Raw genomic sequence first — 21,778 nt, forward strand, 5'->3', positions numbered from 1 at the left:
AAAATTTCCTGTGTGAAGGATAAACGTAGAAGGCAAACAGACACTAAATAGAAAAATGGCGCGAAAAAAATGGTAGTCGCATAATGGCGGATACAAATAGTCCTAAGGTTTTTTGCTCTGTAGAGCTATTTTCCTTATCTTCTTTGCAATTTCTTTTTGGTAAAATCACATGACAGATCTATGCTTGACATGTAGGTAGCATTTTGATAATGAAATAACAACATGACAAAATTTTTCATGGAAACTTAGATCATACACCACCAGTATAATTTGGTGTCTCATTTATTAGCTGATTTTGCAGTTTGTGTGTTCGACTGAAATTATTTTTCTTGCATCAAACATGACCCCCACTTTTCTTTTAATTTTGATTTAGCACTGACACTATTCTTCAAGAAAATGTAGGTTACAGACAATTAAAATGGGTCCTGATGTGTGCTGCGGCCATTGGAAATAGTTCAATTTTATATAGAATAAAGACAACAACTATTTAGTGTGTTATAACCTATAAGATGACATTGGTAAAAATTGAAATCTGGCCAGATGATGGTGGAAATGGGCTACTTTGATTAGAATTTGATAGAAAATGACAAATTTATTGCAATTTTGTTGAAAATGAGGATAAACCCAAAAATATAACATTTTCACTGTTATGGATGTATTTAAAAAAAATGCATATTTATAGCCTACTGATTGCTAATTTCTGGCTATCAGAGGTAAAAGTGAACATATTTAACAGCTTAAATGTGTAACTTGTATGCAGATCAGAGTAGAAAATGTCAAAACAGAGCAAAACAATGCTGCGTTTAACTGCTTCAAAATTATGTCGTGACAGCTATTTCTGACAAAATCTGACGCTTTGTCTTATGGTAATGAAAATGCCATAAAACCTTAGAAACTGTTGGTATCAAGCTAAAACCTTGTATTTTTCATGCATTTAGGGTTCTTGTACATTTCAAATGAAACTGGCACTGTCAGAGAAAAAGTTTTTCTTATAGGCATACAGACACTAAATAGAAAAATGGCGCAAAAAAAAATGGTAGTCGCAATTATTTTTCTTGCATCAAACATGACCCCCACTTTTCTTTTGATTTTTATTTAGCGCTGACACTATTCTTCAAGAAAATGTAGGTTACGGACAATCAAAATGGGTCCTGATGTGTGCTGCGGTCATTGGAAATAGTGTTGTATTGTTACTTGTCTTGCCGACTCAAAATAAAATTTATCTTATCTTAAATGAAAATATTTGAAATTTTCTCACTTCTCAGTGAGATATATTCCATATTCACTCAAAAAAAAAATAAACAAACAAATATCCTCCATATATTTACACGAATAAATCTATCCATCTATCTACAAACAGGTCCTGCAATATACCACTAAGGACCACTAAGGAGGCACAAAGGACCACTAAGGACTTCTAAGTGAGCACTAAGGACCACTAAAGGGTGACTTAGGGTACAATAAGGACCCTTAAAGACACTGATTCTGGTATGCCTGGTATGTGACCTATGGAGATGATAAGGTCTGCGTATTGGCGATAAGGGCCAATACACAAGTCAGGATCATTGGTAGACTTGCTTCTGTTTATCATAATAAGCTACTGTATAGCTACTGTGCAGTAAATAAATTGCAGGTGATATTTCTCACCTTTATAGCAAATCAGTTCTCACCTTTATAACGAGTTTTGAAAGCTTGATTGAATTAGGGCTAAATAAACAAAGTGATAAGATACAACAGTGTTTTATCATATTTTTAATAAAGTATAAGTTTTTTAACAATTACATCTCATTATTGCTGTTTTTTATTATCAAAAATATAAAAAAAATGCATTCAGGCACATAGCTTTTAGAAGTAATAAATTATTGTTTATTTTGAACAATGATATATCTTTATTGCTGGATTTTATTATACATAAAAGAAAGTTAACATTATTTAGACAACACAAGAGGAATTAAGCATTTTTAATATATAACATCCTTCTGTCAATATACCTTCTTTATCTATTAAAAATGCAACCGAACGCTTCTTTAATTTCTAATAAAATCCAGCAATCTTTTTTTTTCTTTTTTCTTTTGTTACTTTTGATAAAAAGATCATAATCATTGAAAAAACAAACTTGTAATTTCTCTTATTAAGTTTTGAATAATTATTTTATAGTGAGAAATGCTTTGCTATAAGAGTTATAATTTAATTGGCCAGGACATTACACAACATGACTGAGCAATCAAAATTAGTATCTTATCAATTAAAATAATTTTGTGTACATGCTGAAAAAAGACTAAAACAAAAACAACAGCATTTCAATTAATAAAATACAAAACACAGGAAATAACTAATTTACCTGTAGGCAATAAAATTTATGATTCTCTGACTATAATTAGGCTACATGTCAAGTCTACAGGGGTTTTATGGACCCTTATCAGACTGGACCAGACAGGATCTTGTATATTGGGGATTAAAAAGTCTGGTATTTGGGGGGGGGGGGGGGGGGGGGTCACTTATATAGGCGATTTTCTTTGCCTTTAAGAAAAATCTAAGAAATAAATGGTAAAATGAAAAAGATATGAGTAAATTATTTCAGGCAGTTTTCCTATCAAAGATCGCTAAGGAGGCACTATGGGCCACTAAGGACTATTAAAGATGTACTATGGACAAATTAGAGACAATTATGATAATAATTATTGAAAGCAGTGCCAATAGATTGTATTACTTTAATTTTCAAGTTTAAATTTTAATTTTAAGATAGCACGGAGTGCTTATAAATGTCTCATGAATAAATATGCATTTTGATTGTATCACATAACAACACAATCAAAAATTAGTAACTTTATTGTCATCAATTTAAAATCATGAAATCTTATTTAACCTTATTTATTGATATAATAGTTATAATATATATTGATATAATGTACCTTAACAAATTCATATACTATATGTCATATCAAGAAATCAGATAAATATTTACAGAATAATAAAACACACAACTATATTGCTTATCAAAAGTTCTATATACAAAAATACTAATCAATTAAGTCATCGAAAATTTTAATTAACCTTATTTATTGATTTTATTTATCTTAAGAAATCCATACTATATCATAATATTATGTCATATCAATAAATCATATATTATATATATATTTACAGAACAATAAAACACACAATTGCATTACTTATCAAAAGTTCTATATACAAACATACTAATCACTAAAGTCATTGAAAATTTTAATCAACCTTATTTATTGATATTATGTACCTTAACAAATTCATATATTATATGTCATATCAAGAAAACAGATATATATTTATAGAATATTAAACACACAATTGCATTGCTTATCAAAAGTTCTATATACAAACATACTAATCACTAAAGTCATTGAAAATTTTTATTAACCTTATTTTAATTTTGTATCATAACAAATTCATATACTATATTATATGTCATTTCAAGAAATCAGATATATATTTACAGAAAAGTAAAAACCATTATCATAAGATTATCATTATCATACAAATCTATATAATCAAAAAGTGTGCCCACTTAATCAGCCTGATTAATGTGTGATAAACAAGATATTAAAGGGCAGTGCTATACTGCTACTTGATTATACAGTAGCAAACATGCATCTAACCTAATCAAAGTTGACATGTGGTGAAGAACTTTTGTGTTCAAATAATTTATAATTAATATTTTATACAAATAAGGGAGAAGCTTTTCAAATTGTCAGTATTATTTCATCGAGATTATTTTGAAATATCGTATGTAAACTATAATGGGTTTTAATTAAATAAACTAAATTTCAATTTCATGTCATGGAAATATGTGACAGATTCAATAATCCTTTACTGTTTATCAAGCAGATTGTTAAATTTACTTAGACTTTAATATTTAATTCGTAATTCTTATACAACGGACATACTATTCTGTTATATTTTTTTCCATCGTTAATAAACAACATTTTGAGTAAAATCAAATATTAATATCAAATTAGTAATTATTCATACAACGGACATACTAGAATATTCTGTTATATTATTTTTTGCGTCATTAAGCAGCATATAACATTATTCTAGTAAAATCAGATAATATTTTATTCATAATTCTTTACATCTACATCTTTCATCTACATCTTTCACCCAACCGTCGATTTCCGACTATCACTGGGCGGTCATACTAGAATATTCTGTTATGTTATATTATATGTTATTTTTTTTAATCTGTTATATTATTATTATTATTTTCATCATTAAGCAGCATAACATTCTTATTAATAAAATCAAATAATTTACACATACCTCTCCTAGTCTGTACAAAGGGCTTTTTACGTGGTCTTGCAGGCATAATGACAGATTTTTAACAGTATTAAAATGTCCAAAGAAAACACTTTGTAACGCTCGAACATGTATATCATAGAGAAGATGATAAATTTAGGTGGAAATTTTAACATTATATACGTATATATATGGTCTTTAGTGGTTTATTGCAGGACCGACTCCCATTGCGGTGTGTCCTTGGGCAAGGCACTTTATCACGATTGCCTCAGTCGACCCAGCTGTAAATGGGTACCAGCAAATTGCTGGGGATGAGGTATAATTGGTTTTAACTGTTCTTAATATAGGGTCGCAGAAAAGCTCTATAGAGCTATATTAATTGTTTCACCAAGCGACGGTAAATAAAACTTACCTTTACCTTTACCGATCACTGTTCTGGATAGCCCGGTAAGATGAAACGAGCCCAACCCAGTAAGATATTTACTTCCGGGTTAAATTTGTATTATTTAACATAATTATAGACAAATTTTAGTATTTCATTGGAAAATGTTTTAAATCGTACAGTATTAGACGGCAACAAACATCTCTCGAATATTCCTGTGATAAAGGATAACCACTAAACCAGGTACAAAAACTAAAAACAGATGCTTAAGTTAACATAAGAGTGCAATATAATTTATCCAGGATACTAAGATATACAAACATCTTAAGAAGATCCATGATAAGGTCTGGTTTATCTTTTGACCATATCGACATTATAGGTGCATTTGCTTAATCCAACTGTAACAATGTATGTTTAAACTTTTAAACATGTGAAACTATGGTACAGTAAGTAGAATCCTATCAAATTGCAATGTGTTTGACACATTTGAGCGATCTACAACTTCATAATGAGCTTCATATGGACGATTTTGCCTTGTCCCCCTTTCGGATGCATACATTTGTGCTAAAATAACGTCACTTTACTCTTCTGTATGACAACCAGAGAACCACATGCATGCACCTGATATTCTTTGATATTATGTTTTAAAATCCATAAGTTCTTATATATTTCTCCATGTAATACACCTGTGTTGGGACGTGGCTGAGTTGGACGTAATATCAGACTGAAATGAAATGAAAGTGATCATTATGTCACAAGTTGGACTAGGAGGGTGCGGGAGGGGAGTTCCTCCCCATATCGAAAATTTTTGTAGTTTCCATTATTAAATGGTGAAATTCTACCTATAGTTTGGGTCTTTTTTAAATGAAAATATGTGTACGTTTTAAGCTACAAGTAGTGGATTTAACAAAGTAGTCTTGTGTTGATCAACTTATAAAGACATAAATAAGTGAAGATCATTACCATTAGATTTTGCATGTGAAAATAGCAGTTCCTGATGTGAATGTGTTTGAATTTTGAATTCTTATACAAGGATTGTAGAACATCAATCCTGTGTCACTGTCAAATCGAAGCCAAGGATTTTTAATTTCAAATAATCATTGAAATATCTAACTAGTGATTTTTAACCAATTTTAGCTTTATAGCTCACCTGAGCACAAAGTGCTCAAAGGTGAGCTTTTTTGATCACCCTGTGTCTATCGTCCGTCCTCAGTTGTCCGTCGTCATCGTCAACAATTTGACTGTTAACACTTTAGAGGTCACAATTTTGAGCCAATCTTAATGAAACTTGGGCAGAATGTTACCCTCAATAAAACCTTAGACGAGTTTGATATTGGGTCATCTGGGGTCAAAAACTAGGTCACCAGGTCAGATCAAAGGAAAAGCTTGTTAACACTCTAGAGGTCACAATTTTGGCCCAGTCTTAATGAAACTTGGTCAGAATGTTACCCTCAATTAAATCTTGGACGAATTCGATATTGGGTCATATGGGATCAAAAACTAGGTCACCAGGTCAAATCAAAGGAAAAGCTTGTTAACACTGTAGAGGTCACAATTTTGGCCCAATCTTAATGAAACTTAGTCAGAACATTACCCTCAATAAAATCTTGGACAAGTTTGATATTGGGTCATCTGGGGTCAAAAACTAGGTCATCAGGTCAAATAAAAGGAAAAGCTTGTTAACACTGTAGAGGCCACATTTATGACTGTATCTTCATGAAATTTGTTCAGAATGTTAATCTTGATGATCCCTAGGCCCAGTTTGAATCTGGGTCATGTAGGGTGAAAAACTAGGTCACCAGGTCAAGTCAAAGGAAAAGCTAGTTAACACTCTAGAGGTCACATTTATGACCATATCTTAATAAAACTTAATCAGAATGTTAATCTTGATGATTTTTAGGAAAAGTTCAAATCTGGGTCAGGTGGGTCAAAAACTAGGTCACTTGGTCAAATCAAAGGAAAAGCTTGTTAACACACTAGAGGCCACATTTATGACTGTATCTCCATGAAACTTGGTCAGAATGTTAACCTTGATAATCTTTAGGTCAAGTTCGAATCTGGGTCATGCAGGATCAAAAACTAGGTCATTAGGTCAAATCAAAGGAAAACGGCACTTTAGAGGCCACATTTATGACCATATCTTAATGAAACTTGGTCGGAATGTTTATCTTGATGATCTTTAGGTCAACGTTAAATCTGGGTCAGATGAGGCCAAAAACTAGGTCACCAGATCAAATCAAAGGAAAAGCTAGTTAACACTTTAGAGGCCACATTTATGACCATATCTTAATGAAACTTGGTCAGAATGTTAATGTTGATGATCTTTAGGTCAAGATTAAATCTGGGTCAGGTGGGTTCAAAAACTAGGTCACCAGGTCATATCAAAGGAAAAGCTTGTTAACACTCTAGAGGCCACAGTTATGACTGTATCTCCATGAAACCTGGTCAGAATGTTAACCTTGATAATCTTTAGGTCAGTTTTGAATCTGGGTCATGTGGGGTCAAAAACTTGGTCACTAGGTCAAATCAAAGGAAAACATAGTTAGCACTTTAGAGGCCACATTTATGACCATATCTTAATGAAACTTGGTCGGAATGTTTATCTTGATGATCTTTAGGTCAACGTTAAATCTGGGTCAGATGAGGCCAAAAACTAGGTCACCAGATCAAATCAAAGGAAAAGCTAGTTAACACTTTAGAGGCCACATTTATGACCATATCTTAATGAAACTTGGTCAGAATGTTAATCTTGATGATCATTAGGTCAATAGGTCAGGTGAGCGATACAGGGCCTTCATGGCCCTCTTGTTTTTATCAGACTGAAGTCTAAAGAGAAAAAAACTGGAATAAACAAACACTTGACTCGTGTTGATATAGCGACAGCGATTTTCAATTTAACAATGTTTGAAAAATTACCAAGCAATTTATTGTTTCGCCAATTCATTTATTAAAAGATTAAAGTCAATTATTAATGTAATTAAAACAAACTAGTAAGGGCTTGTTCTTTACCCGGAAATTTATCGGATAATTAAATTTGCAAACTACAAACCATGTGTCAAGATGTTTGTTACTTCACACAGTTGCAGATTGGTATCGATTTTTCGCAATACAAATTGAAGGCAACTTATCTGAACCAGTCAAACTTCAAGAAAGGTCATGATTCAGTACAAACAAATATATAGAAATTTCCATTTTTGCCACTTGTGATTTTTATGAGCCACTTTTATCGCCAATTGGCTCAAGTGGCGAATGACAGTGTGGGTCCTAATTTTAGTCTGAAATAAAAGTATTATAGACCTTTCAGAAACATCGTCCTGATTGTCGTATAAAACGTGGTATGAGTTGTCTGGTCCGAACTGTCCCATGGTCCGGGTTGTGACATGTCCCTGATTCATACATTGTACTCTGGTATCTGATATTCCGAACCATGTTTTCAAAAAATAAAAAAGGGACTAATGCTTCAACATGTTCAGTTTCATTTTTATATATTCATCAGTAGAACATTGAATTGCCAGTAAAAAATAATATCGGAATTATGAACTTCAACTTTTATCAAATATTTAAATTTTCATGACCTCCACAAACTTGGCTGTTTCACAAGTTTCCTGGTGTTCCGAATCACTATTGTCATTATTATGTCTCCCCCAGGAGACATATTGTTTTTGCCCTGTCCGTCCGTACGTCACACTTCATTTCCGAGCAATAACTGGAGAACCATTTGACCTAGAACATTCAAACTTCATAGGGTTGTAGGGCTGCTGGAGTAGACGACCCCTATTGTTTTTGGGGTCACTCCGTCAAAGGTCAAGGTCACAGGGGCCTGAACATTGAAAACCATTTCCGATCAATAACTAGAGAACCACTTGACCCAGAATGTTGAAACTTCATAGGATGATTGGTCATGAAGAGTAGATGACCCCTATTGATTTTGGGGTCACTCCGTCAAAGGTCAAGGTCACGGTCACAGGGGCCTGAACATTGAAAACCATTTCCGATCAATAACTAGAGAACCACTTGACCCAGAATGTTGAAACTTCACAGGATGATTGTTCATGAAGAGTAGATGACCCCTATTGATTTTGGGGTCACTCCATCAAAGGTCAAGGTCACAGGGGCCTGAACATTGAAAACCATTTCCGATCAATAACTAGAGAACCACTTGACCCAGAATGTTGAAACTTCATAGGGTGATTGGTCATGAAGAGTAGATGACCCCTATTGATTTTGGGGTCACTCCGTCAAAGGTCAAGGTCATAGGGGCCTGAACATTGAAAACCATTTCCGATCAGTAACTAGAGAACCACTTGACCCAGAATGTTGAAACTTCATAGGATGATTGGTCATGAAGAGTAGATGACCCCTATCGATTTTGGGGTCACTCTGTGAAAAGTCAAGGTCACAGGGGCCTGAACATTGAAAACTATTTCCGGTCAGTAACTTGAGAACCACTTGACCCAGAATGATGAAACTTCATAGGATGATTGGTCATGCAGAGTAGGTGACCCCTAACGATTTTAGGGTCACTCTGTTAAAGATCAAGGTCACAGGGGCCTGAACATTGATAACCAGTTCCGATCAATAACTTGAGAACCACTTGACCCAGAATGTTGAAACTTCATAGGATAATTGAACATGCAGAGTAGATGACCCTGATTGATTTTGGGGTCAGTCTATTAAAGGTCAAGGTCACAGTGGCCTGTTAATGTAAAATCATTTTTTGGAAATAACTTAAGACCCACTTGACCTACAATGTTGAAACTTAATAGGATGATTGGACATGCAGAGTACATGACCCCTAATTACTTTGAGGTCACTTGATCAAAGGTCAAGGTCACAGGAGCCTGAACAGTGACTTGAGAACCACAAGGCCAAGAGTGTTGAAATTTAGCGTGATGACTGGACATGCCAAGTAGATGATCCCTATTGCAGCCAACCAGCAGTGTCTCTTTGACTTTCGCTCCTGACCCCTATTGACTTCTTGTCTATACGACTTTGCATTGGGGGAGACATGCGCTTTTTTACAAAAGCATTTTCTAGTTATCCCCTGCTGAAGGTTGAGGAATACAGGTTTGGTGTGGTCTGACAGACTGAAATTAAAAATGCATATAATTTGAAAAGTATTTTAGCTAGACTCACTAAACCTCACATAATTACTATTAAGCATATGAACTGCGCTCACATAATAGTATTATCCCCCTTGACCCAGTAAAGGCAGAGTTTTACCTCTTGATTTGAAAAATATAGGGATTTTTGACTGTATCAAAGTAAACTATTGATGGACCTTCATGAAATTTAACACTAATATAAACCACTATTTGGTGGCAGTTCATGTGCAGTTTTATCAGGATCTTGTCAGTTACCAGAGTTTTTGCCTACAATCCATAAATTCCTACATACCGTAACAAAGTAATCCATTGATAGACCTTTATGAAATTTAAAACAAATATAGATTACTGTAGTGCGGTGATGCATGCACAACTTTTGTTAGGATTTCTTCTGTAAATGCAGAGTTATTGCCCTTTAATTGTAATATCTTTCAAAATGTAGTCCCCTCATTCACAAAACAACGTTTCTGGCAGGGGATATAAATTCACTGAATTTGTTTGTTCATTCTTACCTGTAGATGTCTAACTATTGACTCTGATTTAGTGAAATTGGCTTCAGAATGTTATGTCAACTGTATGAATGATCAGGTCTTACAAAAATGAGTTTACTTTTAAAAAATAAGACCATTATGAATGTATTAACAGTTTTAGCTGTTTTAGTTGTTCCAAAAGTTCCATTCAATGTAGGATTCTGGTTGCCAGGGCAACCAAAAGAAAAGGCTTTAAAGTTAAAATAAGGAATAATTTTTCTCTGAAACAGCAAGGCCTTCAGCTTAGATATGTAATATCCACCAGAGAGGTTCACTTGTCATGCTTGTTAAATGTACAACTGATAGAAAAAAATTAAAATCTATTTCTTGAAAACCTAAGGCATAAAGTTTAGATATTGGCATGTAGTGTTGTATAGTGTTGTTCAAATCATGCAACTGTAATGGGATACTCTTAAAAACTGACAATAATCTCCTACCTTCATCAGACTGTACAAAAGAGATTGAGGGAACTGCACAAATCTCAGCTAAATTAACAAGTGCTGAGAAACAGACTCTTTTGTGCTCCAGGTGCACCCATAAGTTTCATTTAGTTTGTTAGATAATGGGTAAATATTGCCCATTTATAATTTAATGCTTACTTACATGACCAGATATGTGATGTTTCATTCACTTGTTCTGCATAAAATTCACCACTTGAGCAACGTTGACACTCCCTGACCTGACAATCTGATCTTCTTGAAATATGGTAATATTGTAAAAATTAGGTCAAGTATTTGACTGGGGTGTGTATCGTTCAGGTCACTGTAATTTTGAAGTTATAATTCTGTAGGAAATATATATGTTGTTTTTCTGTTTTTGTTTCAGATTTGAAGATCATACAAGAAGCTGAGTATATGAAGACAACACAAGACAAAAAGAAGTAAGGATCAAATGAAGAGATTTACAGCTTATTGTGGCCAGCGTATCTCTTAATTACAGTTTAACAAATATCAGTGCAACAAATGTAATAGCACAGATAAAAAGAAGAATTTAATTAGAACAAATAAATTAGATTGATTTATTAGAACAAATTATTGACACTAAAAGGATAGAATTTTGAAAATGACAACCAATTTGGATTTAATTGAAAACTTTAATTGAAAAGTAGGGAGCAGTATTGAAGCTGCAGATGGTACTTTGTAGAAAAAATGAAGATTTCAGTGCAAGGCAAAAATGTCGCAGTATGTGAAAGCTGAGAAGAAGTTATTCAATAAAAGTGTGCAAGAATATATAATAAAGCCACTCATTAAACAGCGAGAAACTGGAGAACTTTGTGATGTTGAGATAAATTTGAATGGGCGATTGTTTTATGCTCACCGAGCAATACTTTCATTATGGAGTCCTTATTTTTTGTCAATGTTCACTTGCGACATGAAAGAAAAACTAACAAATGTTTTAGATTTGTCTGAGTCTTTAATGATTGAAAATGATAATGTTTTTGATCAGATTTTGAACTATATGTACACTGGAGTGATTCAGTTGACAAATACAAATGTGGAAGATATTGTGCGTGTTTCAGATTTTCTCTTGATGGATGATGTTAAGGAATACTGCAGTCAGTTTTATCTTGAACTCGGGAATCTTGACTTAACTAACTGTTTAAGATTGAAATATCTCTCAGAAAATCATAATTTACCACTTGTGGCGAGTGCCTGCCAGGCGATGATTGAATCTCGTTTTCATGACCATCTTATTCATCAGGAAGAGATTATTGAATTACCAAGTTTCTGTCTGTTTAAACTGCTGGAGGACCCAACTGTGGTAAAACACACCAAATATAATCAACTGAAAAAGCTTGTGCAACGTTGGGTTGCAGCAGATAGTGAGTCACGTCAGAAATACCAGAATGAACTATATCGATGTATCAAATTGTGGGTTTGTGAGCATATCTGCGATGTGCCCTCTGGTATTCACTCAAGTTGCTCAGCAAGTGTGATACTGCAGCCTACATCACTGAATTGCAGGAACAGTCATGACTATATGTCAGCTAGCATTTCTTGTCTTGAAAATCAGGAATCTTGGACAACAAGACCAAAAACATGTCGAGTTCCAGCAAAGCTGCCTGTTTTGCATGCAGTTATTTGCAATCAGGGTATGAAATTCTTAAAATTCATGGTATACAATATTACTCATCAAAAATGGTTGCATTTTCCATTGGCAAGTGAGAAGATCTTACAGATCCTTCCTGCACGGCAAACGATTGGAAACATGATCTCGCACAAAAACCATCTGTATATGTATCTCTGCTCATCGTTTCCATATCCGACAGATATGATGAAAATCAACATTCTTGTTGTAGATGTGATCAAATTTCAAGCTTCTTTGTACAGTTTCCGAACAGTGGACTTTTATAACCCTTGTTATCGTACAACACTGACAAACTGTCGAACCGTTCCGCCAGCAATGGTTTACTGTAACCAGAATATATATATTGTTGGAAACAAGGAAGGCACCGGACATTTGTTCCTTTGCAACCTACATACACAACAGTACAAATGTTACCAAATACCAGGAACACGTTTTATCAGTCTAGCAAGAGCAACTGTTAAAGATGACAGGTTCATTTTTCTCTGGTTTAGATTTCGAACAGGGCCTTCAGAAGAATTCTGCATCAAAAAATCAGTAGGTTTTGCCATGTTTGATGTCAAGTCAAAAATATTCAACACATGGGACATTGCACCACCTGAAATTTCCTATGATGACTTTGCGACTCCTTACACACTTTGCTGCAGGGACAATACAGTCTTGATATATTACCCAGGGAAACCAACTCTTGTTCTAGATGAAATAAGATACAAATGGATTACGTCACTACGTAGATTGCCATCGCCAATTCAAATGACAAAACTGAACTCTGAATCTATCGAGACTGACTTTTCAAGATTTCAGCTTCAGACAGCCACAGAAAACAGTATCTTTATTTTAAATAACGATGCTCCATATACCACATCAATGTATGAGGTGAGTGAATCGCTGCCACAAGCATCGTGTCATACTCCGCCACCCATCGACAGCATCTCCATGGTTACAAGTGGCTACATGGCAACCTCTGTACTGAATGACCTTCAGCAATTTGATAGATACGATGATATGTATGCAAGTACGCTGCATGTAGCGTTGCGGGTGTCTGACCCGGAAACTGAGGATAGCGGAGGAACGTCCAATTCTGAGCGTGATTCAGATAATGAGTACGAGTATGATGAAGACATTTATGACTATGACTATGATCTGGAGGCAGAGTTCGCATTTTAGAAGTAAACTAGAACCTGAACAAAACTTGTTCACTGTGTCTATGTACATAAAAAGTCTACATTTTGTCTAGAAAGTTTGACATATTATAGATTGTCACTGAGGTTAGTGGTCAGGCTTACCACTATGTAACTGTAATAATGTTACTCATATTTGTTTAATATGGAATGAGTAATAAATTAACTGTGTTTCTTTATGCAACTTGAGAATTTGATTTTTTTATGAGTTACTTCAAATGTCTAATGAATACATGTTGTGTCTTTTAAAATGGCATTTTTAAAATTGTTACTGAGATTAATTTTATTTCAAAACATTAACTGGAATATCTAAATGCAATATATATATTTAATTTTTGTATTAAAAGTGTTTTGACCAGAAGTTTCTTTTTGATAAAAGCATATTTTTGACCAGATTTGACCAGAAGATTCATTTTGATAAAAGCATATTTTTCACATAAATGCATTGTTATCCCCTGACGAAAGTCGGAGGGATATAGTTTTGGCGTTGTCCGTCCGTCTTTCCGTCCGCCCGTCCATCCGTCCGTCCGTCCGGAGCCATATCTAGGAAATGGTTGGGAATATTTATTTAAAACTTCATATACATGTTCACCACTATGAGTTCTTACGGCCCGTCAAGTTTCAGTCAGATTGCCCAAGTAACACCAGAGTTATGGCCCTTAGAAGTTTCTAGTGTTTACTATATAGGATACTATAAATATGGCAATTTCTGCATCATAACTTTTGATATATTTGACCTTGAACTATGAAACTTTAACAGAATTTAGAGCACTATAATGTGGTTGTGCACACAAAATTTCGTATGGACTTCTTTTGTAACTGCAGAGTTATTGCCCTTTAATTGTCTAAAAATCCACATATTTGTACATAACAAACTTGCCATTTGGCAGAATTTCATTAAATTTCTTTCATTCTTTCCTGTGAACATTTATTGTAAACATGTGAAGTTGCGCACCCACACCTGGTCGCCCACTTGCCTTGGTCACCCAGGGTGACCCCGGGGTCAAAATTGACCCCTCCCCAGGGGTCATTTGATTTTACATGGGAAAATCTTTAAAACTCTTCTTCTCAAAAACCAGAAGCTCTAGAGCTTAGATAATTGACTTGTAGCATTGCCTAATGGACCTCTACTAAAGTTTTTTAAATCATGACCCCGGGGTCAAAATTGACCCCGCCCCATGGGTCACTTGATTTTACATAGGAAAATCTTCAAAAATTTTCTAAAAATAAACCAGAAGGCCTAGAGCTTAGATATTTCACATGTAGCATTGCCTAGTAGACCTGTACAAAATTTGTTCAAATCATGACCCCAGGGTCAAAATTGACCCTGCCCCAGGGGTCACTTGATTTTACATAGGAAAATCTTCAAAAATTTTCTAAAAATAAACCAGAAGGCCTAGAGCTTAGATATTTCACATGTAGCATTGCCTAATGGACCTCTACAAAATTTGTTCAAATCATGACCCCCGGGGTCAAAATTGACCCCGCTTCAGGGGTCACTTGATTTTATATAGGAAAATTTTCAAAAAATTTCTAAAAATAAACCAGAAGGCCTAGGTCTTAGGTATTTGACATGTAGCATTGCCTAATAGACTTCTACAAAATTTGTTCAAATCATTACCCCCAGGGTCAAAATGACCCTGCCCCATGGGGTTACTTCATTGTACATAGAAAAATCTTCAAAATTTTCTTAAAATAAACCAGAAGGCCTAGAGCTTAGATATTTCACATGTAGCATTGCCTAGTGGACCTCTTCAAAATTTGTTCAAATCATGACCCCTGGGGTCAAAATTGACCCCGCTCCAGGGGTCACTTGATTTTACATAGGAAAATCTTCAAAAAATTTCTAAAAATAAACTAGAAGACCTAGATCTTAGATATTTGACATGTAGTATTGCCTAGATGACTTCTACAAAATTTGTTCAAATCATGACCCCCGGGGTCAAATTGACCCTGCCCCATGGGGTTACTTGATTGTACATAGAAAAATCTTCAAAATTTTCTAAAAATAAACCAGAAGGCCTAGAGCTTAGATATTTGACATATAGCATTGCCTAGTGGACCTCTACAAAATTGGTTCAAAGGGGTTACTTGATTGTACATAGGGAAATCTTCATAAATTTGCTAAAAATAAACCAGAAGGCCTAGATCTTAGATATTTGATATGTAACATTTCCTAGTAGACTTCTACAAACTTTGTTCAAATCATGACCCCCGGGGTAAAATTGGCCCCGCCCCAGGGGTTACTTGATTGTACATCGGAAAATCTTCCAAAAAATTTCTAAAAATCATCAGTTTGACATTAGAAACATGTAGCTCATATTACTCTGGTGAGCGATCCAGGGTCATCATGACCCTCTTGTTTTTCATTTTTAATTTTCCATCAATATTTATAATCAACATGTGAAATTATGTTTCCTCTCCCGTTCCCCCGCACCCCAACACCCTTAAAAAATAAATATATATACATATATATATTTCCATTCCTTTTTTTTTTTTTTTAAATGTTCAAACCTTCAACATGTTAAGTTGTGACTGCACAAGCCTTGCCCTCAGTCATGTTCAAGATTTCTTACCAGTGTTCTCATAAGGACTTCCGTTTTTTTAAGTTCAAATGTACATGTTAAACAACAACACCTGGGGCCAAACCACTCAAAGACAATATTTCGTTCCACTTAAACTTCAAGCTCATATTTCAATTAACTGCATTTAATTTTAAAAGCTAAGCCTATTACAGTAAGCATATCCCATTCAAAATAAATTCTTTAGTCAGGATCAAAGTATCATACATTTATTATGTACTCTTTAATTAAACATTTGTTTTCTGTTAAATTGATTTTGACTAATGAAATTATTTGCTTCTTATTAACCTCCTTAACATTTTGCCGGATATATTTTTTTGCCATTCCTCACCACAAACCCTTTCGGCGGGGGATACCAATTCATCGAATTTGCTTGTTCTTTTAAATTTTGACAAAAAACTAGGTCAGTCTAAAGAACAAAGAAAACAAGCCATTTTAGCCTGTAAACATTAATGTCATATTGTTTTTGCCCAGTCCATCTGTCTTTCTGTCCGTCCGTCACACTTCATTTCCGATCAATAACTGGAGAACCATTTGACCTAGAACCGTCAGACTTCATGGGATGGCAGGGTTTATGGAGTAGACAACCCCTATTGTTTTTGGGGTCACTCCATCAAAAGTCAAGGTCACAGGGGCCTGAACATGGAAAACCATTTCCGATCAATAACTTGAGAACCACTTGACCCAGAATGTTGAAGCTGCGTAGGATGATTGATCTTGCAGAGTAAATGACCCCTATTGAATTTGGGGTCACTCTGTTAAAGGTCAAGGTCACAGGGGCCGTAACATTGAAAACCATTTCAGACATGCAGAGTGGATGACCCTTATTGATTTTGGGGTCACTCTGTGAAAGGTCAAGGTCACAGCAGACAGAACATGGAAATCAATTTCCGGTCAATAACTTGAGAACCATTTGACTTAAAAACTTCAAACTTCATAGGGTGATAGTTTTTACAGAGTACATGACCCCTATTGTTTTTGGGGTCGCTCCATCAAAGGTCAAGGTCACAAAGGGCTGACTATAAAAAACTCTTTCCAATCCCAATCAATAACTTGAGAACCACTTGACCCAGAATGTTGAAACTTATTAGGATGATTGGACATGCAGAGTAGATGACCCCTACTGATTTTGGAGTCACTCGATCAAAGGTCACCAGTTCCAAAAAATACAGGGTTCTTACTGTGAATAAGGTAAATGTATACCTCCTGGGAATAAGATGAGGCTTAGTCTGTTTTGATTGGTCAGTTATGGAAACAACCCAAGAAGTAATTTTTTTGAATTTGACATTTTCTCCTTAATTTAATGTTTAATGCATAACAATTTCATTAAAAACCTTTCTCCCATAATGTCAACAACGTAACCACAAAGTATCATTTATTTATTATATCATTATATATTTGTCCGTTATTATGGTAGGAAAATGACAGTTTTTGAAAAAAAATGTGATTAGATATACATGCTTCGAGTTTTGGAAGGCTGTACGTCTGTATGTAATAGTGGTTTGCGTTAAACTATAACAGTTGGAAATTTATGAAAAAGGCTGACCAACAGTCATTTTAATGTGTTTATGCATTACACCATTCACACAGTTGAGGATTTTTTTCCGCCATTATCTGACTAGCCTGGAAGTGCTGCTTGATTACCTATTAATAGTACATGTACTATTATACATGTAAGTACTTGTCTGAGGCAAGGGTTGTCATTATTTGCAAACACTGCCATGAAATAAATATCAAAACTTCAGTTATTAGTATAAACCAAACTTTCATTAAATTCACATTATAATTTTGTAGAATCATTTTCGATTATTCTAAGGACCTGGCAATCAATATATAGATCTTCTTTAATGTGTTTCACTCTTTGAAAAAGTTAGGTTCTATTTCTACTTCATCAGACTGGGTTTTTTGCATCATTATGTGGTCCTGTCCAAAATTGTTCAAATGGGGGCATTCAGCTTCTGTTAGGGGTCGCTAGAGCTAAAAATAGAGAAAAAAAGTTTAAATGACCTAATGAACCACTTGGTTGATCTTCAACAAACTAGGTCTGTAGAATTTTTTAAAGATTTTCTTTACAGTAAAATTTGTTCAAACTGGAGCATTTTGCCACTTTCAGGGGCTGCTGGAGGTAAAAAGAAAAACTAGTACCTTAAATTGATTGATTTTCATTAAACTTGGTCTGTGTCCTCTACAAAATTTGTTGAAATGGGGGTGCTTGGCCCCTTAAAGTGGCTGCTGTTGCCAAATAGAACTATCTTTAAGACTCCGTCTCATGAATTGCTTAATGGATCTTCATCAAATCTGGTATGTAGTCTGCTCCCAATTTTTTTCAAATGGCTCTTGGCCTGTTTTAGGCGCCAATAGAGTTAAAAATAGATCTTTTCATGAACTGCTTGTAGGGCTTCATGGAACTTGGTCAGTAACATCTTTGGAAGATTCTCTCTCAATTTTGTTCAAGTGCTGTCACATGGTCCTTTTTAGGGGCCAATACTAAACACACATATATACATATATTCAAGGTCAAAGAGCGTTGGTCTATGGATCGCGGGGTTGCGAGTTCGATCCTTCGGCGGGGCGTATGTTCTCCATGACTATTTGATAAACAACATTGTGTCTGAAATCATTAGTCCTCCACCTCTGATTCATGTGGGGAAGTTGGCAGTTACTTGCGGAGAACAGGTTTGTACTGGTACAGGATCCAGGAACACTGGTTAGGTTAATTGCCCGCCATTATATGACTGAAATACTGTTGAAAAATGGTGTCAAACCCAAAACAAACAAACAGTTAAGGTCAAGTGTGCCACTAACCACTGCTATGGCTCTCTTTTTGAAAAGTCTTCCTGTTAAGTGATGTAGGATGTACTAGTAGAAGGAACTGATAAAGAAGAACATTTCCATTCCATTTAATATTAAACTGATCTACAATTCAGATGCATTTGCTTTTGATTAACCTACAAAATGTAAATACAGCTCTCACATTCCAATTTTCATGAAACATAAATAACCCCCAAAGATGGGATAATCCAAAAGTGAAAATGTTCATTTGGTACTTTTTGTTTCAGTGCTGTTATCTATATGAGCACTGTATTGTACTGTGCATTGCTCCATGAAAGGGTATGTTTTGATGCAACATACAACATATCTGCTGTTCCAATAACTGCCATTAGTTGACAGTTTATTGATTTCAGGTGGTTTATGTTGCTGAAAATAGAGCTTAAAGTCCTATTGTTTGAATGATAACAGTCTCACTAGATATAAATAGTATTAGGACATCTTCTGGTCAAAATTGAACAAAGAACCATGTTTTTTTGGCAGTATTAAAGTTAATTCCTGTAGAAATTGTGTGTAAGGAGATCATATATTGTTAAGTTTTATTATGAAAGTTTTATTATGAACATGTATGATTGCTATATGCATTTTGTTATTTACTTTTACAAATATGTGCAATAATTCTACACTTTTTATCTAGTCATTCTAGTCCAAACATTCCATACTGCAGTTCACAGCTGCTGCAGTAAACATTGAAGAGCAGAAACATTCAGGTTTAGAGCAAGCGGTCATGCTATAAAGTTTGAAGGCAAAGTTTCATAAATAGTGACATTGTACTTGATGATAAGATTTTGAATAAATTAAAAGAATTTAAAAATCTTTTACTGGTTGAAGGTGCGAATTGAAATGTATGACTCTTAAGTAACTACATGTACATAGGCAGTTACACGGCTCTGTCGAGGTACTGCAAAGACAGTTACCTGAGAGCCAGATATTTTCATCTGCACCTTCTACCAGTGACAGATTCTTTGCATGCCTACCATATTCTTCATATGATAGATGAAATAAAATAAAATGAACACTTTTCTTGTAAGCACTAATTTATTATAATAGTATATGAATTTACATATTTATTCATAAATTACAGCACAAGAGTCATCTTACACTTTTGGAGTAAGATGAGTTTTACCAGCAATGGCAAAAACATTCCTTCTAGCATGGAAGAGAATATTGAAGAAACTTTTTGATTGTTTACCAAAGTATGAGTATTTTTACATATGGAAAACAGCCATTCCCTGAAACTCTCACATAGTATGATGCACTTTACATTTTCAACTATTTTTTTGTTCCAGTACTGTCCTATTTAACACATGAATAAAATATTACTAAATTTACCGATTTCTGTTGTTTATGAAGCTGTTCTAAGATTTATTGCTGAAATCAAACTAAAAAGACCAAATGTTTGGAAAGGTAACTAAATTGACATGATATAATGTTTTAAAAAGATCAAAGTAAAAACAGTAACTGTATTTATTAGCTAATCTGATTTTTTTGAGAAAAAAATGAGTTATTGTCATCACTTGATCGGCGTCAGCGTTGCCTGGTTAAGTTTTATGTTTAGGTCAGCTTTTCTCCTAAACTATCAAAGGTATTGCTTTGAAACTTGCAACACTTGTTCACCACCAATAGCTGACCTTGTACAGCAAGAAACATAACTCAATCCTGCTTTTTGCAAGAATTATGGCCCCTTTTGGACATAGAAAATATCAGGTTTCTTGGTTAAGTTTTATGTTTAGGTCAACTTTCCTCCTAAACTATCAAAGCTATTGCTTTGAAACTTGCAACAGTTGTTCACCATCATAAGCTGACCCTGTACATTAAGAAACATAACTCTGTCCTGCTTTTTGCAAGAATTATTGCCCCTTTTGGACTTAGAAAATATCAGATTTATTGGTTAAGTTTTATGTTTAGGTAAATTTTTCTCCTAAACTATCAAAGATATTGCTTTGAAACTTGCAACAGTTGTTCACCATCATAAGCTGACTCTGTACATCAAGAAACATAACTCCATCCTGCTTTTTGCAAGAATTATGGCCCTTTTTGGACTTAGAAAATCATGGGTAGGACAATTTTTCTATTATACAAAAAAATCAGATGAGCTTCAGCACCCGCAAGGCGGTGCTCTTGTCTCTGAGCTTTATTTTTTTGCCCCCCTTCGAAGAAGGAGGGGTATATTGTTTTGCAGATGTCTGTCAGTTGGTCAGTATGTAGACCAATCCGTTTCCGGATGATAACTCAAGAACGCTTGGGCTTAGCATCATGAAAGTTGATAGGGTGGTTTGCCATTACCAAACTGAAACTGAATAATTTGATTAATGCCTATTTTTATACAATGATATATTCAATGGCATTGTACATAATAATAATAATAATAATAACAATATTAATAATGGCAGTGATAATAATAACAGCCTTATTTTAACAAACAATCATGACTGCCCCACCCCCATTCCTTGAGGTCATTTTACCCTTATTGTGAATCATCCAGCAGATGACGCCTATTGATTTTTAGATCAGTAGGCCTAAGGTCAAGGTCACAGTGACCCAGAACAGTTAAATGGTTTCCAGATGATGACACAAGAACGGTTGGGCCTAGAATTATTAAAGTTGATAGGATGGTTGGTAATGACCAGCAAATGACCCATAATGATTTTGAGGTCAGTAGGTCAAAGATCAAGGTCACAGTGACCCAGAACAGTTAAACAGTTTCCAAATGATAACTAAAGACCGCTTGGGCCTAAGATCATGAAAGTTAATAGGATGGTTGGTCATGACCAGCAGATGACCCCTTTTGATTTTGAGGTCAGCAGGT

At 34.7% G+C, this 21,778-nt stretch overlaps 1 protein-coding gene across 1 annotated transcript; it reads left to right on the plus strand.

Moving 5' to 3' along the window:
* The first annotated feature begins 4,732 nt into the window (after positions 1–4,732).
* On the plus strand, positions 4,733–20,298 carry LOC123545016 (kelch-like protein 2). The gene is made up of 2 exons (XM_045331228.2): positions 4,733–4,900; positions 11,118–20,298. Exon 2 carries the CDS (start codon positions 11,466–11,468, stop codon positions 13,542–13,544), a length of 2,079 nt encoding a protein of 692 aa, XP_045187163.2. The 5' UTR covers positions 4,733–4,900; positions 11,118–11,465; the 3' UTR covers positions 13,545–20,298.
* The last annotated feature ends 1,480 nt before the right edge of the window (positions 20,299–21,778 follow it).

The sequence above is a fragment of the Mercenaria mercenaria genome, chromosome 1 (assembly GCF_021730395.1).
Source record: "Mercenaria mercenaria strain notata chromosome 1, MADL_Memer_1, whole genome shotgun sequence".
Taxonomy (NCBI): domain Eukaryota; kingdom Metazoa; phylum Mollusca; class Bivalvia; order Venerida; family Veneridae; genus Mercenaria; species Mercenaria mercenaria.